Genomic DNA, 23,554 nt, shown 5'->3' on the forward strand with positions numbered 1-23,554 from the left:
TGGAGGCTCTTGGGTGGACTATTTCACGGCACTATTTTCACACTGCACTGATTGTAATCTGCTTCTGGATCCAGTTCATGGAGTTGGTTATCATCTTCAAAGGCCTTTGTGGCATGAGTCCAGAGTATCTAAGACAAGGATCTCCAAGCTTTTCTGGCTTGGGAATTCTGGGAGTTGAAGTCCACCAGACTCAAAGTTGCCAAGATTGGAGACCCCTGATCTAAGATGATGTCTCTCCCAAAGGGGTTGGCCTATCCTCCTTACTCCAGCCTACTTTGGATCTTATCTGCCAAAGAATTTACGGTTGGTGGGGTCCAAGGGAAAAGCCTTTTGTGGCCCCTGTCCTTTGGAATATTCTCCTGCCAGAGTTGAGGTCCACCCTCCTGGTCTTTTCAAAAGAGCTTTAAAACCTGGCTCTGCTGGGGGACCTGATAGGAATGCTTTATGCTGGGGTGGCTTGCAGGGTAGAGAGAAAATCTCCACCCCTGTTTTGCCTGCCCGCTTTATTTTTAACCTCCATTTATTTGTTCTTAATTTTAGTCATTTAGTACTACCATTTTTAAACATTTTGTAAGCTTCCTAGATTTGCTGCAACAGTAAAATGAGTGGCATATGAAATCAATCAAACAAACAAACAATTCAGTACAAGTTTCAGAAAATTATTTACATGGGCTTATTTCTGTGCAAACATGATAAAAGTTCATGCCTAAGAAGGAAATCATTTCCAAGAATGTATGCATGTGTTAAGAGTGGAATTGACCTAATGGCTGCTGTTTTAAGTTGGGGAAAGTCACTTCATGAAGAAAGAGGTAGAGAGAGGAAGACCCTCACTGTACTGCTTCAGCCTCAGTTTTCATCAGATGACGATTGAGTTTCTTGAAACTATTTGTTCTGTATCTATTCTCTTCCAGTTTGAACAAATGCGTCGCTCAGTCAGCCTTACCAGCAACTTTGCAAAGTCTGTGGTAAACCTTGCTGATGTGGTGAGTGTGGAGTGCATTGCAGTTTTCTCCAAAAATTACATGCAAAAATATATTGAGAATGAAAAAAGAGAAAACCTGGCCCGATGCAAAGGATTCCATGGTAGGTCCCTTCTATAGGCCACCATCAGGTACAACGAAGTGACTCAGTCTATTGAGTTGTAGATCACTCTCACATATATGTAGTCTTAAATCCCAGCATCTCATTTCCACAACACATTGCGGCTAAGTGTCTAAGCACACATAAACATTGGCTTTCAAGTATCCACAATAATTTTTAGACAATGTTTCCCTGACACAGGTGTTTTCATACCTAGTACGTGCCACATTCAGAATGATTAAACAGTTAAATATTTTCCAATAACTCTGCTTGAGAAAAATGATCTGTCTCTCATATTGTGACCCCATTTCTAATAAAGAGGTACTATAAAGATTAGAGGGACATGGTGGCTCAGTGGCTAAGACGCTGAGCTTGTTGATAAAAAAGATTGGCAGTTTGGCGGTTTGAATCCCTAGCATTGCATGAGTGAGCTCCCTTTACTTATCCCACCTTCTGCCAACCTAGCAGTGTGAAAGCTCATAAAAAATGTAAGTAGAAAAATAGGAATCCCCTTTGGTGGGAAGGTAACAGCGTTCGGTGCATCTTCGGCGTTTAGTCATGCCAGCCACATGACCAAGGAGATGTCTTCAGACAGCACTGGCTCTTCAGCTTTGAAATGGAGATGAGCACCGTCCCTTAGAGTCAGGAATGACTACCCTTACCTTTTACAAAGATTAGATTTAAAACTTTTGTTGAGAACTGTGCATGAATGTCAAATGTAGCTTGTTGGTGATGTCTTACGCATGCCTAAAGACCAGCCTCCAAAAATTGCACTATGTTGGATATCTCCTGGAGGAAAGACGAAACAAGGCCGGCCTCAGGGAACTTAAAGAAGATCTTAAGATTATTAGTGTCCCTAGGGCTGATGCCTAAGATGCTGCAAATGATTGAAAACCACTGGAAAACTCTTGCTGCCCAATGTGTTCTGCACAGGATCTGATGATGATGATAATGATGACGACATACCAAATTTAAATTCTCATAATTAGCTTAAGAAATGCAAATTTAGTTGGCCACATTTGTTGAGAAAAATTTTTCAGTTATTTTTATATTCTCCACTCACTCATCTTTTTGTTTTAAATCAGTAAACCCTTTAAAGAAAGAATTATAGACAAGGAGAGATGAAATATGTGTTAAATGGGTAAAGGGTAGGTAAGCAAAATACTAATAGTAAGATACAAATAAATAAACGAGATCTAAATTGCTTTGGAGACTACAGTTCTTACATAAAATATTACTTACATATGAAATTACAAAATGTATCAGCTTTTAAAGAAAAAACTAAGAATAACTATTAAGTTTTAAGCTAATAAAAATAGTATAGCATAAATCAGTAATTAAAATTATAAACTGTAATAGATTGAATTTAATTTTCAAAATAAATTCTACTCCATAGAAAACTCCCATATTTTATATGCCTTTGATTCCTTGAATGAAAGAATGGCTAGCCAAATTGTGAGTGTGTGCTTTGATGTCTAGAATAAATTTGTATTTTTTAAAAAATAAATTTATTACAATTTATTTTTTATATTTAAATATTTAGACTTAATCTTAAACAATATTATTCAAGATTTCTTTTTTTGTTTCTAATGAAAAGAATATAATTTCCTTGTAACAGCTAACACATACAAAACTAATTCAATATACTTTGTATATATTGGTAAAATTTAATACATGTTGCAACTAGGAATTCAACTTTTATAATTTGTATAATTTTAATGGAAATTTATTCCCCAAAGTGCTGAGTTTTCAGTATTACTGTCAAATATGAAGCAATCATCTTCACAACAGAAATCATCTTATTTTCAACATTTTGTAAATGAAAGAAATATGTCAATAATAAAACAACAATAATAATATTACAATATTCAAAGTAATTTTAATCCCCCCCCCACTAAAAATAGATGTGAAAATAAATTGTGGGTAGGAAATAAACTGCTTTAATCTTCATTTAACTTCAAGGGTACATTTGGAAAATTATGGCTGCTTTGGAAAATGGGAAGGATATCACATATGGAAGGGGGAAAGTCTCCACCTTTTAAAAAAATCTTTGTTGGGTCACAGATTTTTAAGGAGCAGCTGAACACTCGTATTGTGTTGGTTGCCATGGAAACATGGGCATCAGGGAATAAGATCCAGACAGATGAAGATTCCCTCGAGACACTGAGAGAGTTTATGAAGTATCGTCAAGAGTCTCTTCCTGAACACAGTGATGCTGCTCATCTCTTCTCGTGAGTTTTAAACGGGAATGTGATCACTTTTATGTTAGAAAGATACAAAATTAATTATTATAGTTCTGATAGTAAGAATAGGCTGAAGTAATGTGTAAGGGATGTTAAAAAAATCTATGCACTTAATGAAACTTTTCTTTTGCGGAACAAGTTAGCCAGAAGATTGCTTTGCTGGTAAGCACACATAATATATCTCCTGGTATTGTAGCAAAAGGGACGCAGTGGCTCAGTGGCTTAGGTGCTGAGCTTGTCGATCAGAAAGGTCAGCAGTTCGAATGCCTAGGGGTGTGTAATGGAGTGAGCTCCCGTTACTTGTCCCAGCCTCTGCCAACCTAGCAGTTCGAAAGGAAAAATGCAAGTAGAAAAATAAGAACCACCTTTGTTTGGAAGGTAACAATGTGCGCCTTCAGTGTGTAGTCATGCCGGCCACATGACCATGGAGACGTATTCAGACAGCGCTGGGTCTTCCTCTTTGAAATGGAGATAAGCACTGCCCCCTAGATTTGAGAATGACTAGCAAGCAAAATGGCTTTCTATTATATGTTCCCTTTTATTTATATTCTGTTTTAGACCTTTAGAATAACATAGAGACATTCTTCGTTTATGAAGAGTATTAACTAATATAGTAGAAATAAGATGTTGGCAAAAAAGAAAACTTTGCCTGATTTATAGTGCTTTATAGTTAGTCTTCATTCAGTGACTGCTTCATTTAGCAATTGTTCAAAGTTAGAAATAGCACTTAGCACATAGTCTTATATACCACTTCATAGTGCTTTATAGCCCTCTCTAAGCAGTTTACAGAGTCAACATACTGCCCCCAACAATCTGGGGCCCCATTTTACTTGGAAGGATGGAAGCATGGTAATGAAAAAATGACTTCATGACCCATAATCACATTTACAGCCTTTGCAAGTATGTAAAGCAAAGGAAAGCCAAAGTAAGATTCCAAACACAGGTGTGCTTTCACTTAACAATCACTTCACTTAATGACTGAATTGCTGGTCCTATTTAAGGTGACTAAACATGGACTACCTGTATTAGATAATAAGTGTATTACATGTTAAAATTATATAAGAGGCTCTCTAATATCTCTAATTAATATACTACTAAAATTAATGCCAGTTCTAGAAAGCGTGATTTTTAAAATAACAATTGCTTGTGATTCGTGATTAAAATACTGTATATAGATTCATTTTATCAGATCTCAACAAAACAACAACAAGTTTGAATTAATGTAGGTCAGCATATAAAATATGGCACAGCAATGCCCATTTGGACTTAGTGCTAAGGTCAGAATTTTTAACGAAGGTAACAGACTGATGCAAAGAAATGACCAATCCATACTCTTGCCGTATTTTGATAGTTTTCATTCTTCCAGGTTTAGTAAGTGAATGCGAACAGGACAAAAAATCTAGCAGGTCAAGGCTATCTAGCTTTCCCTTCACCTGCATAGTAAATATTCCTTCTTACTCTCCCAGAGGGCACACTTTTAGAAGCAGCCGCAGTGGTACAGCTTACATTGGCGGAATCTGCTCAGTTGCTAGAGGCGGCGGTGTGAATGAGGTGAGTTGGGTTATGATGACTGGGGCTGGAGTTTAAAGGTACAGAATCAAAGCCTGCATGCTCTTCCAACTGTAACAAATTTGTCTGTTCTAAGATCTCAAGCTCATTTAGATTTCTTTTCTCATCTTGCAACTCCTGAGGCTTTGAAGATCCTTTTCCCTTGTGAGATACTACTCTTCTGTCCTTTAAAACCCTTTCAGGATCCCTTATTTTCTGTGAAGCCTTGTCTCCACATTCTAACTGAACTAATATCTATGATTTTTGCCACTACATTTGCTGACATTCATCCCTTATGCTTCCTTCCTCCTCCACTGTTTTCCCCTTCAGTCAACTAAATTTATACTATAAGACGATTGGAGTGGTGCTTCTCTTGTTCCTTTACATGATTCTGCAAAGTAGCTGATGTACTGATAGGGCTCTTTACATGTCAATCATAGCCAGGAATTCATTGTTTTTTTCAGGGTGAGGAATATGTCCACAGAGAGAAAGGGCGGGGTGGGTTAACTTCCATGGGGCCTGTGAAGTTCTGCTCTCAAAATTTTAACATTTTTATGATAGTTGATCTCTCCATACTGAGCCTATCCAATAACTTGTTGTCCTCCTTCCCAAAGTATGGTACTGTTGGAGCGATGGCAGTAACATTAGCCCAGACCTTGGGGCAAAATATTGGCATGATGTGGAACAAGCACCGTGCTTCTGCAGGTAAGTGACTGTGTGATGAGACAAGTGTTTTCCAAGTCTCAAAGCATAATGAGAACCCGAGAATTGCTTAGACCAGTTCTCAACCTTTTCTTCACCACAACCCCCCCTTTAAATACCTTTTGTGGCCATGAATTATGGCTAGAGACCTCCAAGACTTCACTCGAAATTTAAATCATAACATTTCTTCAAGCCTTCGCGGACCCCATATGATAACATCACAGCTCCCTAGTGGTCCACAGACCATAGATTGAGAACCACTGGCTTAGTCCAACAATAATTATATGGTTTGCCTAAAATACTTTGTTTCAAAGAGATTTGGAGCCCAACAGGCACTCTTATTCCAATAGATTTAAGAATTATTCCATTCTCAAGCTTTGTCTTCTGTTCTGGAGAAACTTGAAAAAGTAATTCTTAGTTTTCTAATTTAGTACTCCATTATCTATGTTGAGTTTGATATTCTTCATTTATGATAAACATTTTAGTATAAGTTGAGATTGTTTCTTTCAGATCAGCAGTTATTTTGTTCTGGTTTCCAATTTGGAAATCTGTACTTTAAAAGATTCTGAGTGGATAAGCCAAAACTGATGAAGAAGCCTGAATGTGGATTCACTATGGCTGTGGTTTAGGTTGTCAATCTTCCAGATCTAATTTTCTTTTCTTCTATATCCTCTTTGTCAGTGTTTTGGCTGCTTCTTAAGATTATGATTATCATAATAGAATAGGCGAGCAAGGGCAGTTCTTTTGAGGTTAATAAAATGAACCTGATAATGAATAAAATGTTACTGCAAATAAAATTGCAGATGGTCTTCCTGGAGATTCCTAGTTAAAAAATTTTCAACTAATTAACAGGTTTTGTATGTGTGTGTGATATAGAATAGGTTATAAATACCTTATCAATTAACAATTTACATTTTTTGGGATCTCCTGAGATTGCCTGAAACATTCTCTAATCTGTTTGGTATGTAACCTTCATCTGCATATTGAACCTGCCTCCCCCCTTTCTCTTCATTCCAGTTTAAAACTACATTGGACTACCTATTAATAAATACTATTAAGTCACCTGCAACATTTTATTTACTGAACATTATAAGCTATATTAGCTGGACATTGGAGGAAGTGTATTTGGGAAATAATGCATAGAGACCAACAGGTTACATTCTCAGGAGGAAAATGAAGGAGAATAATATATTAAAAATAAATGCACTAGAATGCATCATTACTTAAAAAAAGCAAGCACTAATATTTGTACATGCAGAAAAAGCCTTTGATAAGTTGGAGTGGGCTTTTTATTAGCCTTTTTAAAACAAAACGAATCCAAGACAAGAATAAGTTGAATGAATAACAAACCAACAACAAGCAGCAAATGGAACATTTTCCACAAATTTTCTAGTAAGGAAACCCACTGGGTTAGGGTGTTTACTTTCTTCCTTTGTTATTGGTTTAGAAGTTTTGAGAGACAAAAGTTGGAAAGACAAACAAGCACTTGAAATTAAAATTCAAGGAGAGGAATATAAGTTGAAATGCTATGTAGGTGATGTAGTATCAACCACTATGCAACCATCAAAAGAGAACTGTCAAAATTTGTTAGGAAAGATTACTTTCTGACTCTTCTTGATATTTTTGCCAACAAAGATTAACATGGCCATCTTCCAACAACATCTAGTTCAGATTTTATAGGAGAAATATGGTTTAAGGCTTAATCTTAGAATGAGATGTTTTATCAAGGACAGTGAGAAAATAAATAGTACTTGATTATTTCAGCTTTAGGAATATACAATTCTGGGTTATGATTTGAAATAGGGGATTTGGACACAATAAATGTGAACAAGGAATAGAGAATGTATATTTCCCATAATTCTTTGAGAAGATCTTTCTATTTTTTTTATTGCTCCTTTTCTCTATAGGAGATTGTCGCTGTCCTGACTTATGGCTGGGTTGTATTATGGAAGATACTGGGTAAGTTGTAGAAGAAGTGAGGATCATATAAGGCCAAGGTTAATATTTGAGACCAGGAACCAAGGATTTATTAAAGTAAATTTGAGATCTGTTAAGATCTGTTTAGATCTTAACTTTACATCTTGCTAGCAACAGAAAACTCTCTTTGATTGATTATTGTTAAGTTCATCTATTTCCCTCTCTAGCTGACTTCAGAAGAAAGCAGGTAGCACTTTATGCATAGGTAAAAGAAAGATACATCTGTTCAATTTTCCTTTTTTAGTAATCTGACATCTGCTACATCTTGTTATCTTATCAGTTTTTAAATTCAGCTTTCTATTAACCTTCCCTCCACCCCCATCCCTGCTGTCTTTTTCAAAGAAAGGAAAGGGAATTTGGGTCACTAATAGATCTTGAGAAAATCTCACCTTAAGCCTCTAGCATCAACTGGAAACAAATTCAAGATGCAGATGTACGGTTATATTAATGATTTTACATCTAGCCATATTGAGCTTACAAAACTTTTAAAATAATCTTTATTAGTGATTACAAACACACAGATAAAAACTAAGAGAAACTATAAAAATTAAGATAAAAAAATAAAGTGCAAGAGAAAAGAAAAAAAATATAATAGCAGAAAAAATATATATAAAGAAATAGCTCAGTTTCTTATCACAAGTATGAAAAATATTTCTAACAAATCATAATTTTCTCTTGACAGTAACTAGCTGTAAGAGGAAACTAGGATTCCTAATGCTCAACCATTGGGATATAAACCAGCATTACTGCAGCTGCTAAAAAAACCCCCAATGCAGTCCTAGACTGCATCAACAGATCAAGATCACACGAAATGTTAGTAATGTTTTATACTGCCTTGGTAAGACTACACTTGGAATAATCTAAAGTGTTTTAGTCACTACGATACAAAAAAGATGTTAAGACTCTAGAAAACGGTTGCAGGAACTGGGTATGTCTAGTTTAATGAAAAGAAGGACTAGCAGTATTCCAATATCTCAGGGGTTGCCTGAGGGAGGGAGGGAGTCAAACTATTCTCCAGGGCGCAAGAAACAATGGGTGGGAACTAATCAAGGAGAGAAGCAACTTAGAACTGAGGAGAAATTCCCTGACAGTTAGAACAATTAATCAGTGGAACGTTTGCCTCCAGAAGTTGTGAATGCCCCAACACTGGAAGTCTTTAAGAAGATTTTAGATAGCCATTTGTCTGAAACGGTATAGGGCAGCGATGGCGAACCTTTTTTGGCGTGCGCCATAAGTGGGGGGAGCGCAGGGGGGTTGTGTGCGAGCTTGCTGCACCCATAAAGCAATGCGCAACCCCCCAGTGCGCATGCACACACTACCGGCGCTCCCTCCATTTTTTGCATGCTTTTTTCATTCCTATAAAGCCTCTGGAGCCTGGGGAGGGCGAAAACAGCCTCCCCCGCCCCCTCGGAAGCCCTCCGGAGGCTTCAGGGACCTTTAGGAGGCTTCCCTGAAGCCTCCGAGCAGTCAAAATGACCCTCCGGGAAAAGCGGAAGTCACTTCCGATTTGCTCGGAGGGTCGTTTTGAGCGCTCCGAAGGCTTCAGGCACCTTCAGAAGGCTTCCTTGAAGCCTTTGGAACAGTCAAAACGATCCTCCGAGCAAACTGGAAGTCCATTTCTGAAGTTCCGGTTTGCCCTTAGGGCCAGTTTTTTGCGCTCCAGAGGCTTCAGTGAAGCTCATGAAGCTTTCGGAGGGTCTCCAGGGGCGGGGGAGGCTCTTTTTGCTCTCCCCAGGCTCCTATAAAACCTCTGGAGCCTGGGGAGGGCGAAAAATGGCTTTAAAAAAGGGAGCACGCTGGCCAGCTGACAAATGGCTCTGCATGCCACCTGTGGCACACGTGACATAGGTTCGCCATCCCGGGTATAGGGTTTCCTGCCTAGGCAGGAGGTTGGACTAGAAGATCTCCAAGGTCCCTTCCAACTCTGCTATTGTATTGTATTAAAAATGGTGAGAAGAGCAACAAAGATGATTAAGGGACTGGAAGCTAAATGTAAGGTGAATAGTTGCAAGTTCTAGGTTTGTCTAATCTAATGAAGAGAAGGACTAAGAATGACATGCAAGCAGTCTTCCAATATTTGAGGGGTTGTCACAGAGAATAGGAGGTCAGCCTATTTTCCTAAGCACCTGAAAGGAGGAATGAAAGCAAGGGATGAAAACTAATTAAGAAGCGATCAAACCTCGAACTAAGGGAAAATTTCCTATCAATAAGAGCAATTCATCAGTGGAATGGCTTGCCTCCAAAAGTTGTGGGTGTTCCAGCACTTTTTAAGAAGAGATTGGACAGTCATTTCTCCAGAATGATATCACTTCATCTCTTCAAAATCTCTTCAGAAAGATTTTTTTCTGAGTCTTTTGCATTTATTTATTTTTGCTATGGATTGAAGGTGACTCACCCTATGTGATGTTCCAAGGGTTCTTAATATTTAAAAAACAGTAAAAATAATTTCAGAAATTATTAAGAGATGAGGATCCTAATTGAGAGTTACCAGAAATACTAATGCATCTATTTTAAACTTAATCCAAAAACACACATAATATAACCTTTCCTTTTGTATCTCATGCTTCATCTATAAAGAAATCTTCCCAAACCTTATTATTCAATCACAATAAATAAAAACTCATTAGTTTTATTTTATCCTGCTCTTATTATTTTTATAAATAACTCAAGGTGACAAAAGATATAATATTCTTTTCTCATATTTTCACCACAACCATCCTGTGAGGTGAGTTGGATTGAGAGAGAATAACTGACCCAGATACCCAGCTCTCATGCTTAAGGCTGTGTGAAGGAAAAGACCACATACTTACATTAACATTACTTAAAATATGTAAAATACAAAATAAATTATTTTCCCATATCTCTCATCTGAGAATAGAACCTTAAAACCTCTTTATTCAGTCCTAATTAGCAAACAGTCCATTGATGAGTTTCTGACAATGTATTTGTTTTACCCTTGATCAATAAACCTACTTTATATTTGTTCTGTTTCAGTTTAGCATACAAACATATGCAGGCAGTTGCTATGGAAATAAGCAGTTAATAGTAGACTAGATTGTAAATCAGGGTCTGTGCAAAGAGACCTTGCCTGAATAAATTGCTTTGAAGTTTAAGAAGCAATAGAGTGATCCAGTTCATTCATTCCAATCAGCCAATCCAAATGTCAAAAGTTCAAGGATAAGTTACACAGGAATTATTATCACGAACTAAAAATCCAAATTGTTATTTCCAATAAAGAGTAAAGGAAAAGCAGCTACATAAATCTATATGCAGTTGGCTGCAATTACTCAGGCGTTGTCCTTTACTCAGTGAAAAGCCTAATCGAGTAGTTTTGGTCTACTGGGGCTTGAAGATCATGCCTCATCATCTGACTGCTCCGTCGATCAGGAGATTCCTATGATTGCTCAGCCTTTTCAGATGAATCCTGGCTTGAAGAATCTTGAAGCTAACAATCCATAAGACTCAGCTGGATCAACGTTGTCAGAGTTTGAATCTGAATCTTGGCTCATGACCATATTCCTTCCCCTTATTCTGTACAATTTTAGTTTTTAGTCCCCCTCAAACAATGTCCTAGAACTCCCCCCCCTCCTCTCAGAAAACCTTGAAACTTTAATAGCTCTCTTTCTTCAGAGTTTGATTTTTTTTCCCCACTTTTGCTTTGCCCTTTATCACAGAATTTGTACATTCAGTATTTCATCTCCTTCCCTACCATTCTTGTAATGTGTCATTTCCATATTCACATTTAAATAGGTTTCAGTTTTATCTAGCAAAACTCATTCCTCTTGCACAATATCTTTTACAATCTGTTTATCTATAAGTCAATATTTTTAAATTAATTTGAGTCCATTATCCCCAAATATCTTAAATTCATCTGATGTTAAAATATTTTGTTCCATTCTTGGAAGATAATTTAGATATTTCTCCTTTACATGTAATCTTTAGTACCTTCTGTTTTGTCCTATGATTTGCCCAATTAAAGGTTACAGACACAAGAGTTTTAGTAGTATATATACAATTAGAAATCTTATTTCACATTTATCTGGCCCTTCAGTCTGTCATTTACTTTCCCAAAGCAATACTCTAATTACCCTTTTCCTATTTACTCCAAAACGGAATTTTTCTGAGTCTTTAAATTTTTATTTTAAAATTTGGATTGAAAGAGAGCAATCAGTGAATTCCATGAAACTTCTGTGCCATTCCAAGAGTTCTAAATATTTAAACAGTAAAAAAATATATATCCAAAACTGGTTAAGCAATGAAGATTGGTCAAACTTAAAGTCCTTAAAGACAATATTACATTTTTGAGCCTAATGAACTCCCTTGACTCCCAGTTGCATTATACACAAGCGACCACAGAAACATTGGTTCTTGCTATCTATACGCCAGTAACAGCTATCTGGAGTATGTATGGGCAATCTCACAATCTCTTCTTTCTCCAGGGAGATTTCAGTAGCACAGATCCAGCTGTAAGCTCCCAATTCAGCTGTAATGTTGTCCACCTGTTCAGGAACATCAATTTCTCACTGGAAGTCTCTGGACCAAGGAAAACGTTTTACTTCCTTTGAGATTTCATTGGCTTTTAATCTTTTATTGGCTCTTTTCCTGATACATAGATACTACCTGCCACGGAAATTTTCACGCTGCAGTGTTGATGAATACAATCAGTTTCTGGCTGAAGGAGGAGGAAGCTGTCTCTTTAACAAGCCTTTGAAGGTAACATTAAAACACTTTCATTTGATCACAATTGTAAATAAGAATTACTTCCAGACAACATTTTCCATCTATTATCTTATATCTTGGCAATTCATAGGACCAAAATTTGGTGAAACCAAATTCTTGTTTTGTGATCAGAATATCAGCCACAGATCTAGGTAAGATAGGACCATATCTTTCTTATGGTACTTTAATAGGTGGTACTACCTCTCAGCTGACCTACAGAATTATTGAAAGGATCAATTTCAATTAACTCATGCTGCATTTCATAATTGTTTTCTTCTCAACAATATGAAAGTAATTTGTAATTTGGAGGGTTTTTTTTCACTTTCCTAATCTGCTCTGCAGTTTAATGATTTTTTTTTTGCAATCTAAGCCCCATTTATTTTTTGAAGACTTGTCATCAACATGTATTGCAAAGACTTTAGTCAATGCATTTTACATGTGTCTGCTTTAGGCAAGCTTGAGTGACTTGCATAAAAATGCAGGATTGACTGCTGCAAAGTACATGTACTGTAAGGTATCCTATAAAGAATGTTCTCTTGAACATACTTGAATTAAGTTAGCATTTTTAGTATTTCAATTGGTTGTAAGTAACTGAATATATAATACTGAAGGTCATTGCTAAAATCCAAGCAATATATGTGTCAATATCTATAGTTTGTTCTATATGAATCATAAAATACGTTTGAAAGTCACAATAAATTCTATCCACGATATTGAACATATATTCTGATTTAATACATCTTGTAAAATATTAAATCTTTGCTAACAAGAAAACTCAAATTTTGAGTATTCTAGAGGTCTACTGTATGTATAGAACTCTCGTTCAAAAATGTTTTCAAGTAGAATTAGGTTTTGTATAAGATTTACTTCTGAGATACAAAGTTATTTAGAATGTCAAGGCATACTCCCACTCAGAGGTGGGATTGAACCAGTGGTGGGTTCCAATTTTTTTTAGAATCTATTCTGTAGGTGTGGCTTGTTTTGTGGGAGTGGCTGACTGGGCATGTGACCAGGTGGGAGTGGCTTGGCAGTCATGTGACTGGCTGGGCGTGGCCAACTTGTAAAATGTGGTGAAACTCACTAAATAACACTTTTGCTTAGCAACCAAAATTTTGGGCTCAATTGTGGTCATGAGTTCTCTTTCTTTCCTTCCTTCCTCCTTCTTTCTTTCCTTTCCTTTCTCTCCTTCCCTCCTTCCTTCCTTTCTTATTTCTCTCTCTCCCTTCCTCTTTCTTTCTTTTTCCTTCTTTCTCTTTCTTTCTCTCTTTCTCTCTCTTTCTCTTTCTCTCTCTTACTCTTTTTTTCTTTCCAAAGGGGCACAATATGTGGACCTAACTAGATGTTATGCATCATAAAATATATGGCACCTTACAAAGCTGACCCACCAACTGAGCAACAGACACTTCACTGCTGTGAAAAAAATATTCCTTGTATTTACATAATATTCCACCTTTTATAGGCTTTATAAACATATTTATTTCCATAAGAGAAGAGAGAGATCAGCTGGAAGAAGTAGGCTGCATTATTAATCTGAGGGGACAGCCAGCTTTACCTTTCCTTTTCATCCAAAACTGGTGAAATAGTGGTTATTCTGAACTGGTAACAGAAAAGGATGAAGTGAGGGGCCAATATTTTTGTCTCTTGTATCCACCCAATATAAAGGCATTTTTGCAGGTGCCTTAATTGTCTGGATAAAAAGAACAGCTTGAGAGGAACAGACATTTTATCAACTCAGGTACCTATCGGGTTTAATACTGTTTGGACAGAGATAGCTAGCTAGCTAGGTAAATAGAGATAGATAATGATAGATAGATAGATAGATAGATAGATAGATAGATAGATAGATAGATAGATAGACAGACAGACAGACAGACAGACAGACAGACAGACAGACAGGCATACAGGCATACAGGCATACAGGCATACAGGCATACAGGCATACAGGCATACAGGCATACAGGCATACAGATATAGAGGAGGGAGGGAGGAAGTTCCATCTTCTAAATCCATCTTCCAGCATGGGAAATATTCTTCGAAATTTTGTAATGAATCCAGATGGGCCCAAAAATACCTTTGATATTTACAGGGTGAACACCATTCACAATCTTTAATATTCAACATTATAGAAAAATTAGTTGTTATAGTCCATCATCTTATATCCAGATGATCCTGAGATCAATTATATTTCCCCAAAGAGTCTATCCTTCCTTCCTTCCTTCCTTCCTTCCTTCCTTCCTTCCTTCCTTCCTTCCTTCCTTCCTTCTTTCGCTTCCTCCCTTCCCCCCCCCCCACACACAACCCTGGTCTGGACACATAGTGGTGGTGGTAGAGCTTGCTTTAGCTCTCCGCCATCCTGGAACTGCACTGCACCAGGGAGTTCTTTTTGGATGCGTCTGGCAGCAGCAGTGGGGGAGGGGAGAGCTTGCATTGGCTTTCCGCCATCCTGGAACTGCTGGGGAGTTCTCCTGCATGGATGCGCCTGACAGCAGCAGCTGTAGCGGTGGCGACAGAGCACACCCTGTCTTCGGGGGCCCATTCTCCCAGCTGGATCAACCGTAATGGGGATTTCTATGCGGATGCTCCCAGCGGCGGTGGGCTCAGCAGCAGGAAGACTTGGTGCCCATTCCTTCAAGCTGTGGTACCTTTAAGTGGGACCCGAATTGGCCACGTGGTAGTTGGGTGGATCTTTGATGACCTTCCACCTTGGCAGCTGCCACGACACATTGCAGGCACCCAAGGCAGCCTTGACCCCCGCCTTCCTGCTGTCTCTAGCCCCCAGCTCTGCTGAGTAGCCACTCCTTCACATCCCATTGCTCCTTTCTCCTGGAAATCCTTCCTGGCTGGGAGTGACCTTCTGCCACAGAGAGTTTGTCGGAAACGGGGAAATGGAGGCTTCTTTGCTAGCCTCCCAGCTGGCAAAACAGACATTTTCACAGCAGCGGCTGAAACACAATCCCGGGCAGTCAGTTCCAGCTCTCCCTTTCCCAAGCATGTCCTGTTGCTGCTGGAGCCGCTTTTGCTGAATCTGGCGCGGCAGCGGGACTGTTGCCATTGCTGAGAGCATCACTGGCAGCCATTTCTTGCCATCGCCGTTGCGCTGGATTAAGCAAAAGTGGCTCCAACAGCAACAGGACATGCTTAGGAAAAGGAGAGCTGGAACTGACTGCCCGGGATTGTGTTTCAGCCGCCACTGTGGAAATGTCTGTTTTTCCAGCTGGAAGGCTGGCAAAGAGGCCTTCATTTCCCTGTAGCCACTGAATGGTCCGTGCCCTCCCCCTACAGATTGATGCTGCAGGAGAGAAGGAAAGAAGCCAGTGTTGGGAAGAACCTTCCCTCTCCCTCCAGAAAGCCTATGCCGAGAGACAGGAGGGAGGGAGGTTGGTTTGAATGCGGGCAAGCTGGCAGTTTGGGGCCGGTGCCTCCTTCGCTCATTCGGGCAGGCGGAGAAAAAAAGGGGGCATGTGATAAAGCACCTCCGACACCAAGGGCGAAGGGGAGCGCCTCGGCTATCGCGCACCTCCTTTCTTTCTCTGCCCACCCGAACAAGCAAAGGAGGCACGGCTGCCCACCTGCCCATGTTAAAACCAGGCTGCCTCCTCTCTCCCCACATGGGCTCTTTGAAGGGCCAAGACCTGCTTCCCTTACCTCGCGGCGCAGTTCCGGGATGGCGGGATATCCTTTTTTTGCTGGTATGGAGGCATAGCCTCGACCCCTGCCTTCCTACCACCTCCAGTCCAGCCCCGTGCAATCTCCCCACCACCCCACCAACCTGGGGACACTCCTGGATGCAGTCAGCATACTCCTAGCATACTCCTAGCAATCCTTCCTGGCTACACCCCCAGAATGGTCACATGGCGGTGGTGGGCAGGCTGCTGACTGTCCCAGGGCACGCCCAGATGCCCAGAGAGGATCAGCAGGAGAAAGCCAACTGCTGCGGGCAACGGGGCACAAAGAAGCAGCCATCCAGCAGCTGCCACAGCCCATTGCAGGCACCCAGGGTGGCCTTGATGTCCCGCCTCCAGCCCTGCACAACCTCCCTGCCAAACCACTGACCTCAGAACACTCTGTTGGATGGCCTCTCCCCGTCCTGTTACAGCCACTTCTGGGCAAGTGCTGCACCCCCAGAGTGGTCACATGGCAGTGGTGTGTGGGCTGCTGACCATCCCAGGACCCGCCCAGTTGCTTCTGGAGGGGGCAGGCAGATGGGCAGCATTCCCCCATTGCCCCGGCTGCCTGCAGCCTCGGAGCCTTGGCTGGGCGGGAAAAGGAAGTGGGTGGGTGAGGCAAGCATGGTCTGGATGGGTGGGTGAGCGAGCGAGTGGTGATCGGGCGGGTGGGGGGGAACAACAGGCCAGGGGAGGAGCATTCTGGTATGGGGCCTCCAGAAGATCAGGTACAGGAAGGCATGCTAAATTTCACCAACCAGAATGCCCGTACTGGTGTGTACCGGCTAAAACCCACCCCCGGATTAAACCCACTTAATAACTGGTTCATTGAAAATGTAAGCGCGCGTCTTCAGCTTCCATACATGGTGTCTTTTGTCACGTGGTGAGGGTCCACTGAGCAGCCTTTCAGGGCCTACTCCACTCCATCTATGCTCTCCAGGGCAGCGGCTGCTTCTGCCCAGTGCTGCTCTTTCTGGGAGAGAGAGCGTCTCTTGTGCAATTTAGCAGCTGTGAGCTGCTGCATTCTTCTAAGCCCCATTTGGAAAGTGTGCAGCACAGGGAAGCAGCAGCCATGTTGAATGCTGGTTCTCTGTGCCACAGCGAACCAGCTGTGGCACAGGTGTCATCTTGCTTTGACAATGAGCCAATCAGATCACAGTAGTATTCAGTTACTGATGTCATGTATTTAAGCTGAGAGCAGAACATTTATCTGTGTTATGGGATCACTATCAAGATGGTTGGGATTTTTTGTGTTCCTTCGTTTTGTGAGCTTGTAAAACATAATAAAATGAAAGTAATGGTGCAAAGAGTTGACTGGTCGCCCAGAAAGCGATGTAAAATAGTATTATTAAGTGAACAAGGAGACAGTTATAAAGAAATTGGAAGAAAAATTGGTGGAAACTTAACCAAAAGTGGCATTTCTAAGTTTTTGAAGAGGTATAAGGAGACTCAGTCACTACAATACTACACTGGCAAAGGCATGAAATGATGCACAACAGCAAGTGATGATAAAAGACTTAAGAGACTGTGCCAGGGGTGGGTTCCTGCCAGTTTTAACCTCTTCTATAGAAGAGGTTCCATAAAACTACAGTGCTGTTTAGAACCGGTTCCAGCTCCCTCCCCCTGCCCATCCGCACATCATCAAGATGAAGAGCGAGAGGAGGAATTCTGGGAGTTGAAGTCCACAAGTCTTAAAGCTGTAAAGTTTGAACACCCCTGTTTTTTTTTCTCTAAAGGGTTAGGGGTGCAAGGGTCTTTGTAACTTGACAGTTTTAAGGCTTGCGTGCTTCATATGCCAGAGTTCCTGAGCCAATATTTTGGTTGCTAAGCAAGAACATTGTTAAGTGAGTTTCACCACATTTTACAAGTTGACCACGCCCACCCAGTAAAATGGCTGGCAAGCCACTCCCACCTGGTCACATGGCCGGCAAACCACTCCCACAAAGCAGGCCATATCAACAGAAGAGGTTCTAAAAAATTTTGAAACCCACCACTGGACTGTGCCTATGTGACAGAAGAAAATCATTTGGGTGTATACCAGATGAAATGGCCCAATGCAATGTGTAGTTGAGTGCAAAGACTGTTCAGCACAGACTGCAGGAATTTGGCTTAAAATCTAGAATTCCACAAAAGAAGCCACTTTTATCTCTCAAACAAAGGTTGAAAAACTAAACTGGGCTAAAACCCAGGAACAATGCTATTTGGAGTGATAAGACCAAGATCTCCCTATTTGGTAGTGATGGCATAAAATACACTTTTTCCAAAAAGTTTCCACATTTTTGGCCATTACTGTATATGGCATATTAAATCCCAATTTTTTTGCCTTGCTCTCATGTCATAATTTTGAGTAGCATTTTATCATACCATGTTTCCCCCAAAATAAGACAGGGCCTTATTTTCTTTTGACCCCTGAAATAAGCACTTGGCCTTATTTTTGGGGAGGTTTTATTATTTTTGAAGTGCAGGCGACAGCGAGTGTGGCCACCTCATGGCTGCTGCTGTGTTGCAATATTTTCAGGGAGGGCTTATTTTATGCATTTAAAAGACCGATTGGGCTTATTATCTGGGGAGGTGTTATTTTTGGGAAAACAGGGTAAACAGTATAGTGTCTTCTGAGTTCAGTTTGCTTAAATTATGGTCCTGTGCCAGGTGCCAATTGGTAAAACAATGGAAGGATTTACTTTGAAATTATTGTTTACCTTAAAAAATTGCTTTCACTTTCATTGTTGATTCCTCAAATCTACCACCTCCCAAAATGGAGCATAAAAAGGAGAAATTTCAAGAGAGTTTCTTCATTTCTATTTTCAAGGATGAGTGATGTAGATGAAAATGTTATTAGATGATGTCATGAAACCTTCTAGTGATTCCATTTCATTCACCACTATCTCCTTAACACAGCTCCTTGACCCTCCTGAATGTGGTAATGGATTTGTTGAAGCAGGAGAAGAATGTGACTGTGGGTCCTTTGCGGTAAGCAACAACTGGGGCTAAAAAATGTGCCATCTGACTCAAAATAATATTACTAGTGTGTGACGGGAATTCTATTGCCAGTTTTTGACTTCTGAATTCTGTTTTATGGATGCTGAAGAATATCTTGTTATTTTATCAGAGAATGGAGTAGTTCAGAATCAGAACCCCCAATTGCGCTCTTATCAAGGGACAAATTTCTTTTTCTTCAAAATGTTTTTTCAGATCCATAAATGTTGGGATAACCCCGTCATTAATGCTGGATAAGATCAACCAGCATCTTTTTGTTTAACTTTGGTGTTGTTCAAAATCCACAAAAACAAATATTGTCTGTTCATGAGATATGTGTCCTCCCCCCCCCAAAAAAATGTTAGTTAAAAACTAGCAACAAACATTATGGAAATTGGTGTTATAAACAATATAGTTATCTCAGTTGGTAAAAGGAAAAAAGAGTTTTTTTGAGAATTGATTAAATCTGCATAATTTGTAAAATAAAGCAACATATGTTAGGAAAACTTGCAAATTCAAGTTTTCATGTTGGAAACTTCATATTCCTACTGTATTCAAATGGTGGGTGGTGGTGAATTTGAAAATAAAACCCAAATCTCTAAAACAATGTTAGTTAAGATCTTAAAAATCCTGAAGCTGTACTTTTCTTTTTGCAACTTTGACCTAAACTCCCAAGCAATATTAACAATATTCTTTTTCTTTTCTCAAAGGAATGTTCTAGAAGTGGGGGAAACTGCTGCAAGAAATGTACCCTTACACATGATGCCATGTGCAGTGATGGGTTGTGTTGTCGAGAGTGCAAGGTAAACAAGTTGGAATGGGACATCTGCCATTTGATTCTGTGCCCATCTCTCAAAGGTTTTAAGCAAAGCTATCTTTCTTGGGAGTTACACAGCAGGGCATCATCAGGGCTTGCATGGCAATACTGCCTACAGAAAACCAATTGTAGTCAGGCCAAGCAGCAATTGGGTACTAATTGTCAGTTCACATATTTTAAGGTGGCTCAGAAATGCATGATTTTCTACAAAATATTTCTGAACAGCTCAAAGCATTAGAGTTTGCATACATCATGGGAGTGAAGGGATGAATGGGGTTCAGCAGTCTCCCCTTTGAGTAAATCTTCAGCTGCTTAATTCCTGCAGCTTCATAGTGTCAGGTATCCCCAACTCATGGATGGATCCCGGTGCATGTATGTCTGTGCATGTTTAATATTTACAGCACAAATCTCTGGATGGATTTGGTAAAATGCTGAGACATGCTTTCTTTTCTCTTTTGTTGCAAGGAGGAAGATTAAGAAACTAGGATTATATAAACCCAGTTTCTCCCTGCATGGTGCTAGGGATAATTTGGTTCTCTTCTTTTCCTGCACTGAGAGTGGGAAAAAAGGAGAAAGTTAGAGAAAGTCCCCACCAGACACATTCTTCTTTTTATTTTTTCCTTGCCAGCTTAATATTAAAGTCCACAATTATTTTTCTCCCATTTTCTCCCATGAAGTATGAGCCACGGGGTGTAACTTGTCGAGAAGCTGTGAATGAATGTGATGTCCCAGAAACTTGTACTGGGGACTCCAGTCAGGTGAGTTGGAGGAATTATAAGGAATGTGATTTACAAGTAGGTGTGGGTGGGGGATAGCACTGTAACCTACCAGACAAAACATCCATGTTTGGGTGGCTTCTCTGCACAACAGCGGATGGCAGGTTGTCCTTATTATTGAAAAGTCCATCTAGAATTTTAATTTCTAAAAAAGAGATATTGTGAATAAAATTGGCTTGAAAGCATATCCATTTAAAATGGGTCCCTACATTTTCTGGCCTTCCTAACCTGATTCCCTAAATATGTGCTATGTTGACTGAGGATTAGAGAATGTTATCTACCCTGTTTCCCTGAAAATAAGACCTCCCTAGATAATAAGCCCAATTGGGCTTTTGAGTGCATGCGCTAAAACAAGCCTTCTCCCCAAAATAAGCCCTTCCTGAAAATATTGCAACACAGCAGCCATGAGGTGACCACACTCGCTGTCGCCTGCACTTCAAAAATAATAATACCTCCCCAAAAATAAGGCTAAGTGCTTATTTCAGGAGGGTCAAAAGAAAATAAGACCCTGCCTTATTTTCAAGAAAACACGGTAGTATATCTGGAGCATACTAGATTGCGAAAAAGAACCTTTTACCAGTTTTCCTGAGTGGTATTTATCTATATTTTCCAATGTAATTCTCTTATTTCTCTCTCCGTAGTGTCCACCTAATGTACACAAGCAGGATGGCTACTTTTGTGAGAATGAACAGGTATAGTTGGTATCTAAGTTTCGTAACTAGAATTCCTGGAACTGCAAGAAATATTGGGAAAAAGATTAATTGCAGTTGGATACATCTGTCAATCCTAATAAAAGGAGTATCCTTGGAAAATTCTAATTAAATCAGATTGAACAAGGAGCAAGTTTCTCAATGGTTGTTTAAACAAACAAACAAACAAACAAACAAACAAATGCTAATATGGAGTTGTATAGCCAGATCTGGATTCTCAAATCCCATAAACTGAGTATTACACTTTTCTGTAAAACATGCAAGCTGAGTGGTGCTTGCATGAGCCTCTAACAAGTCCCATTTTTTGCTCTGTAGGGGCGGTGTTATGGAGGCCGTTGTAAAACCAGGGATCGCCAGTGCAATGCATTGTGGGGGCGAGGTAAGTAGTGATTCACTTGCAGAAAAGAATCATCATAACTAATGATTGCAAAATCTAAATAGCCAGTATTCCATAGAAAAGGTTTTTTTAATCTCTTTGCTGCCATCTAGTGGTAATGCAAACCTTTGTAGGTGTGCTTATAACTTAGCTGTACAATATAATGGCACTTAAATATTTGAGTGACATCCACTAACATTGGTCCTGGAGATAGAATTGTCCTCAGGTTAGGGAAAACATATTAATCCTATTGTTACTTAATTTATTGGTACAGTTTGATTATCTTCTTTTATATATAACGGTTTGCTAAGCAGACTGCCTGAACTCTGTTCCGCAATTTTTTTGCTAGCAGCTTTCTCTGAAGATAGTTAATTGCTTGAATCAGTGAGAGGAACAGGAGATGCCCCTATAACCATTTCTAGGGCTGATTGTAATCACCCATTGCTAGCAAATCACTTACCAGCAAACACCAGCATTTTGTTTGTTTTTCCATCACTGTTTGCAAACAACACAAACTATTTAATCTAGAGAAAGAGGTGGGCGTTGTCTTCAAAATTCATCCAGACCTAGTTTTCAATAATGCCAGGCAATTTCATTCTGAATAGTTATGCTTGGCTTTTGCTCTTTCTTGCATTCATCTTCTGATTTTTCCAGTGCCAAATGAAGAAACCAGGGGCGTGAACTTTGCATTATTTCAAGGAATTAGAAAATCATTGTGTGGGAAGGGCCACTTAGGCCAACTCCCTACATGGGGCATGAATTCAAATTAAAACATCTCTACCAGATGGCTCACTTTCAGATGAGCAGATGGAATGAATGGAAACTCTCTGGATAATTGGCTTCACTATCAAACTGCTTCTTACTGTTAAGTTCCCCCCCCCCTAACATTTAATCATCATCTGGTTTCCCATTACTTTAATTCATTATTTCATGTCCTGCATTCTGAAAGAACACAGAACAAGTTTTCACCTTCTGCTGACATACTTTCAAATATTTGAAAGGAGATATCTTATGCTGTCCCACCTCCACTTCTCAAGGTGAAGCATGTATAGTTCCTTCAATTTCACTTCATAGGAGTTAATTTTAGTCCCCTTTTAATCCTCTTCGTGCTTTTATGAATCTGTTTATGTTTATCTGAAGCCTTCTTAAACTGTGGTATCCAGAATTGAACACAATATTGAAACATTGGGGTTTGGCCAATGTTGCAGAATGAAGTGGAGCTTTGATTGTTATTACTTGGAAACCATACTTTAGTAAATGTAACCTAAAACTGCATTTGCTTTTCCTTTTTGGCGGGCTGCACTAACATTATGCTACATATTCATATTTGGATTACAATCAATTATCCCTCCAGTATATACTAATATCAAGCAGGTATTCAACTTTCTACAGCTATGCTTCCTAACTTAAATATGTTTCCTAACTTAATATGCATTAAATTTCATATTCTTATGTTTTATGTTTCTTTAAACTATCAATATTATTTTGAATTTTATTTCTGTGTTAGGGCATTATTTCCCAGTTTTATGCAAATTTGATGAGCATCTCTTCATCCCTTGATAAATAAAAATATAATACAGGGCCCAAGATTGGTCTTACAACATATGTCTTTCTATTTTTGTGAGGTATCATTGATGGGCACTCTTTGAGCAATCTATGTACTTAATTGCCATGTCATCCATACTGTGGATTACTAGTTTGTTAATTAAATGTAGTACTTTGTCAAGTACTTTGGTGAAATAAATGTAAAGTAACTCTGCCAAAACCACTTATGAATTTACCCAATAAAAGTGAGATATATCTGGCAAAAAAAAAAAGTAATTATCACACTGTTTTGAAAGTGCTCACAGATTCATTATTTTATTGTCTGCTTTAAACTCTCCTATATTAGTGTCAGAATGACTTTGATATAATCCTTTCCCTCCTTCTTGAAGGAAGCAAAACATGTTCTTTTCCAGCCATATG

The 23,554-nt window shown here is 39.4% G+C and overlaps 1 protein-coding gene across 5 annotated transcripts in view; it reads left to right on the forward strand.

Annotated features, from left to right (window-relative positions):
- ADAM11 (ADAM metallopeptidase domain 11) overlaps nucleotides 1-23,554 on the forward strand; it is a 108,825-nt gene that overhangs the window by 65,856 nt on the left and 19,415 nt on the right. For all 5 annotated transcript variants that reach the window (XM_032236714.1, XM_032236718.1, XM_032236715.1 and 2 more), the window contains 11 exons: nucleotides 912-983; nucleotides 3,145-3,311; nucleotides 4,790-4,874; nucleotides 5,486-5,576; nucleotides 7,481-7,532; nucleotides 12,164-12,263; nucleotides 18,833-18,904; nucleotides 19,621-19,713; nucleotides 20,405-20,485; nucleotides 21,145-21,195; nucleotides 21,529-21,592. In XM_032236714.1, the coding sequence (XP_032092605.1) occupies nucleotides 912-983; nucleotides 3,145-3,311; nucleotides 4,790-4,874; nucleotides 5,486-5,576; nucleotides 7,481-7,532; nucleotides 12,164-12,263; nucleotides 18,833-18,904; nucleotides 19,621-19,713; nucleotides 20,405-20,485; nucleotides 21,145-21,195; nucleotides 21,529-21,592 (928 nt within the window). The remainder of the gene's footprint in view (nucleotides 1-911; nucleotides 984-3,144; nucleotides 3,312-4,789; nucleotides 4,875-5,485; nucleotides 5,577-7,480; nucleotides 7,533-12,163; nucleotides 12,264-18,832; nucleotides 18,905-19,620; nucleotides 19,714-20,404; nucleotides 20,486-21,144; nucleotides 21,196-21,528; nucleotides 21,593-23,554) is intronic.

The sequence above is a fragment of the Thamnophis elegans genome, chromosome Z (genome assembly GCF_009769535.1).
Source record: "Thamnophis elegans isolate rThaEle1 chromosome Z, rThaEle1.pri, whole genome shotgun sequence".
Classification (NCBI taxonomy): Eukaryota; Metazoa; Chordata; class Lepidosauria; order Squamata; family Colubridae; genus Thamnophis; species Thamnophis elegans.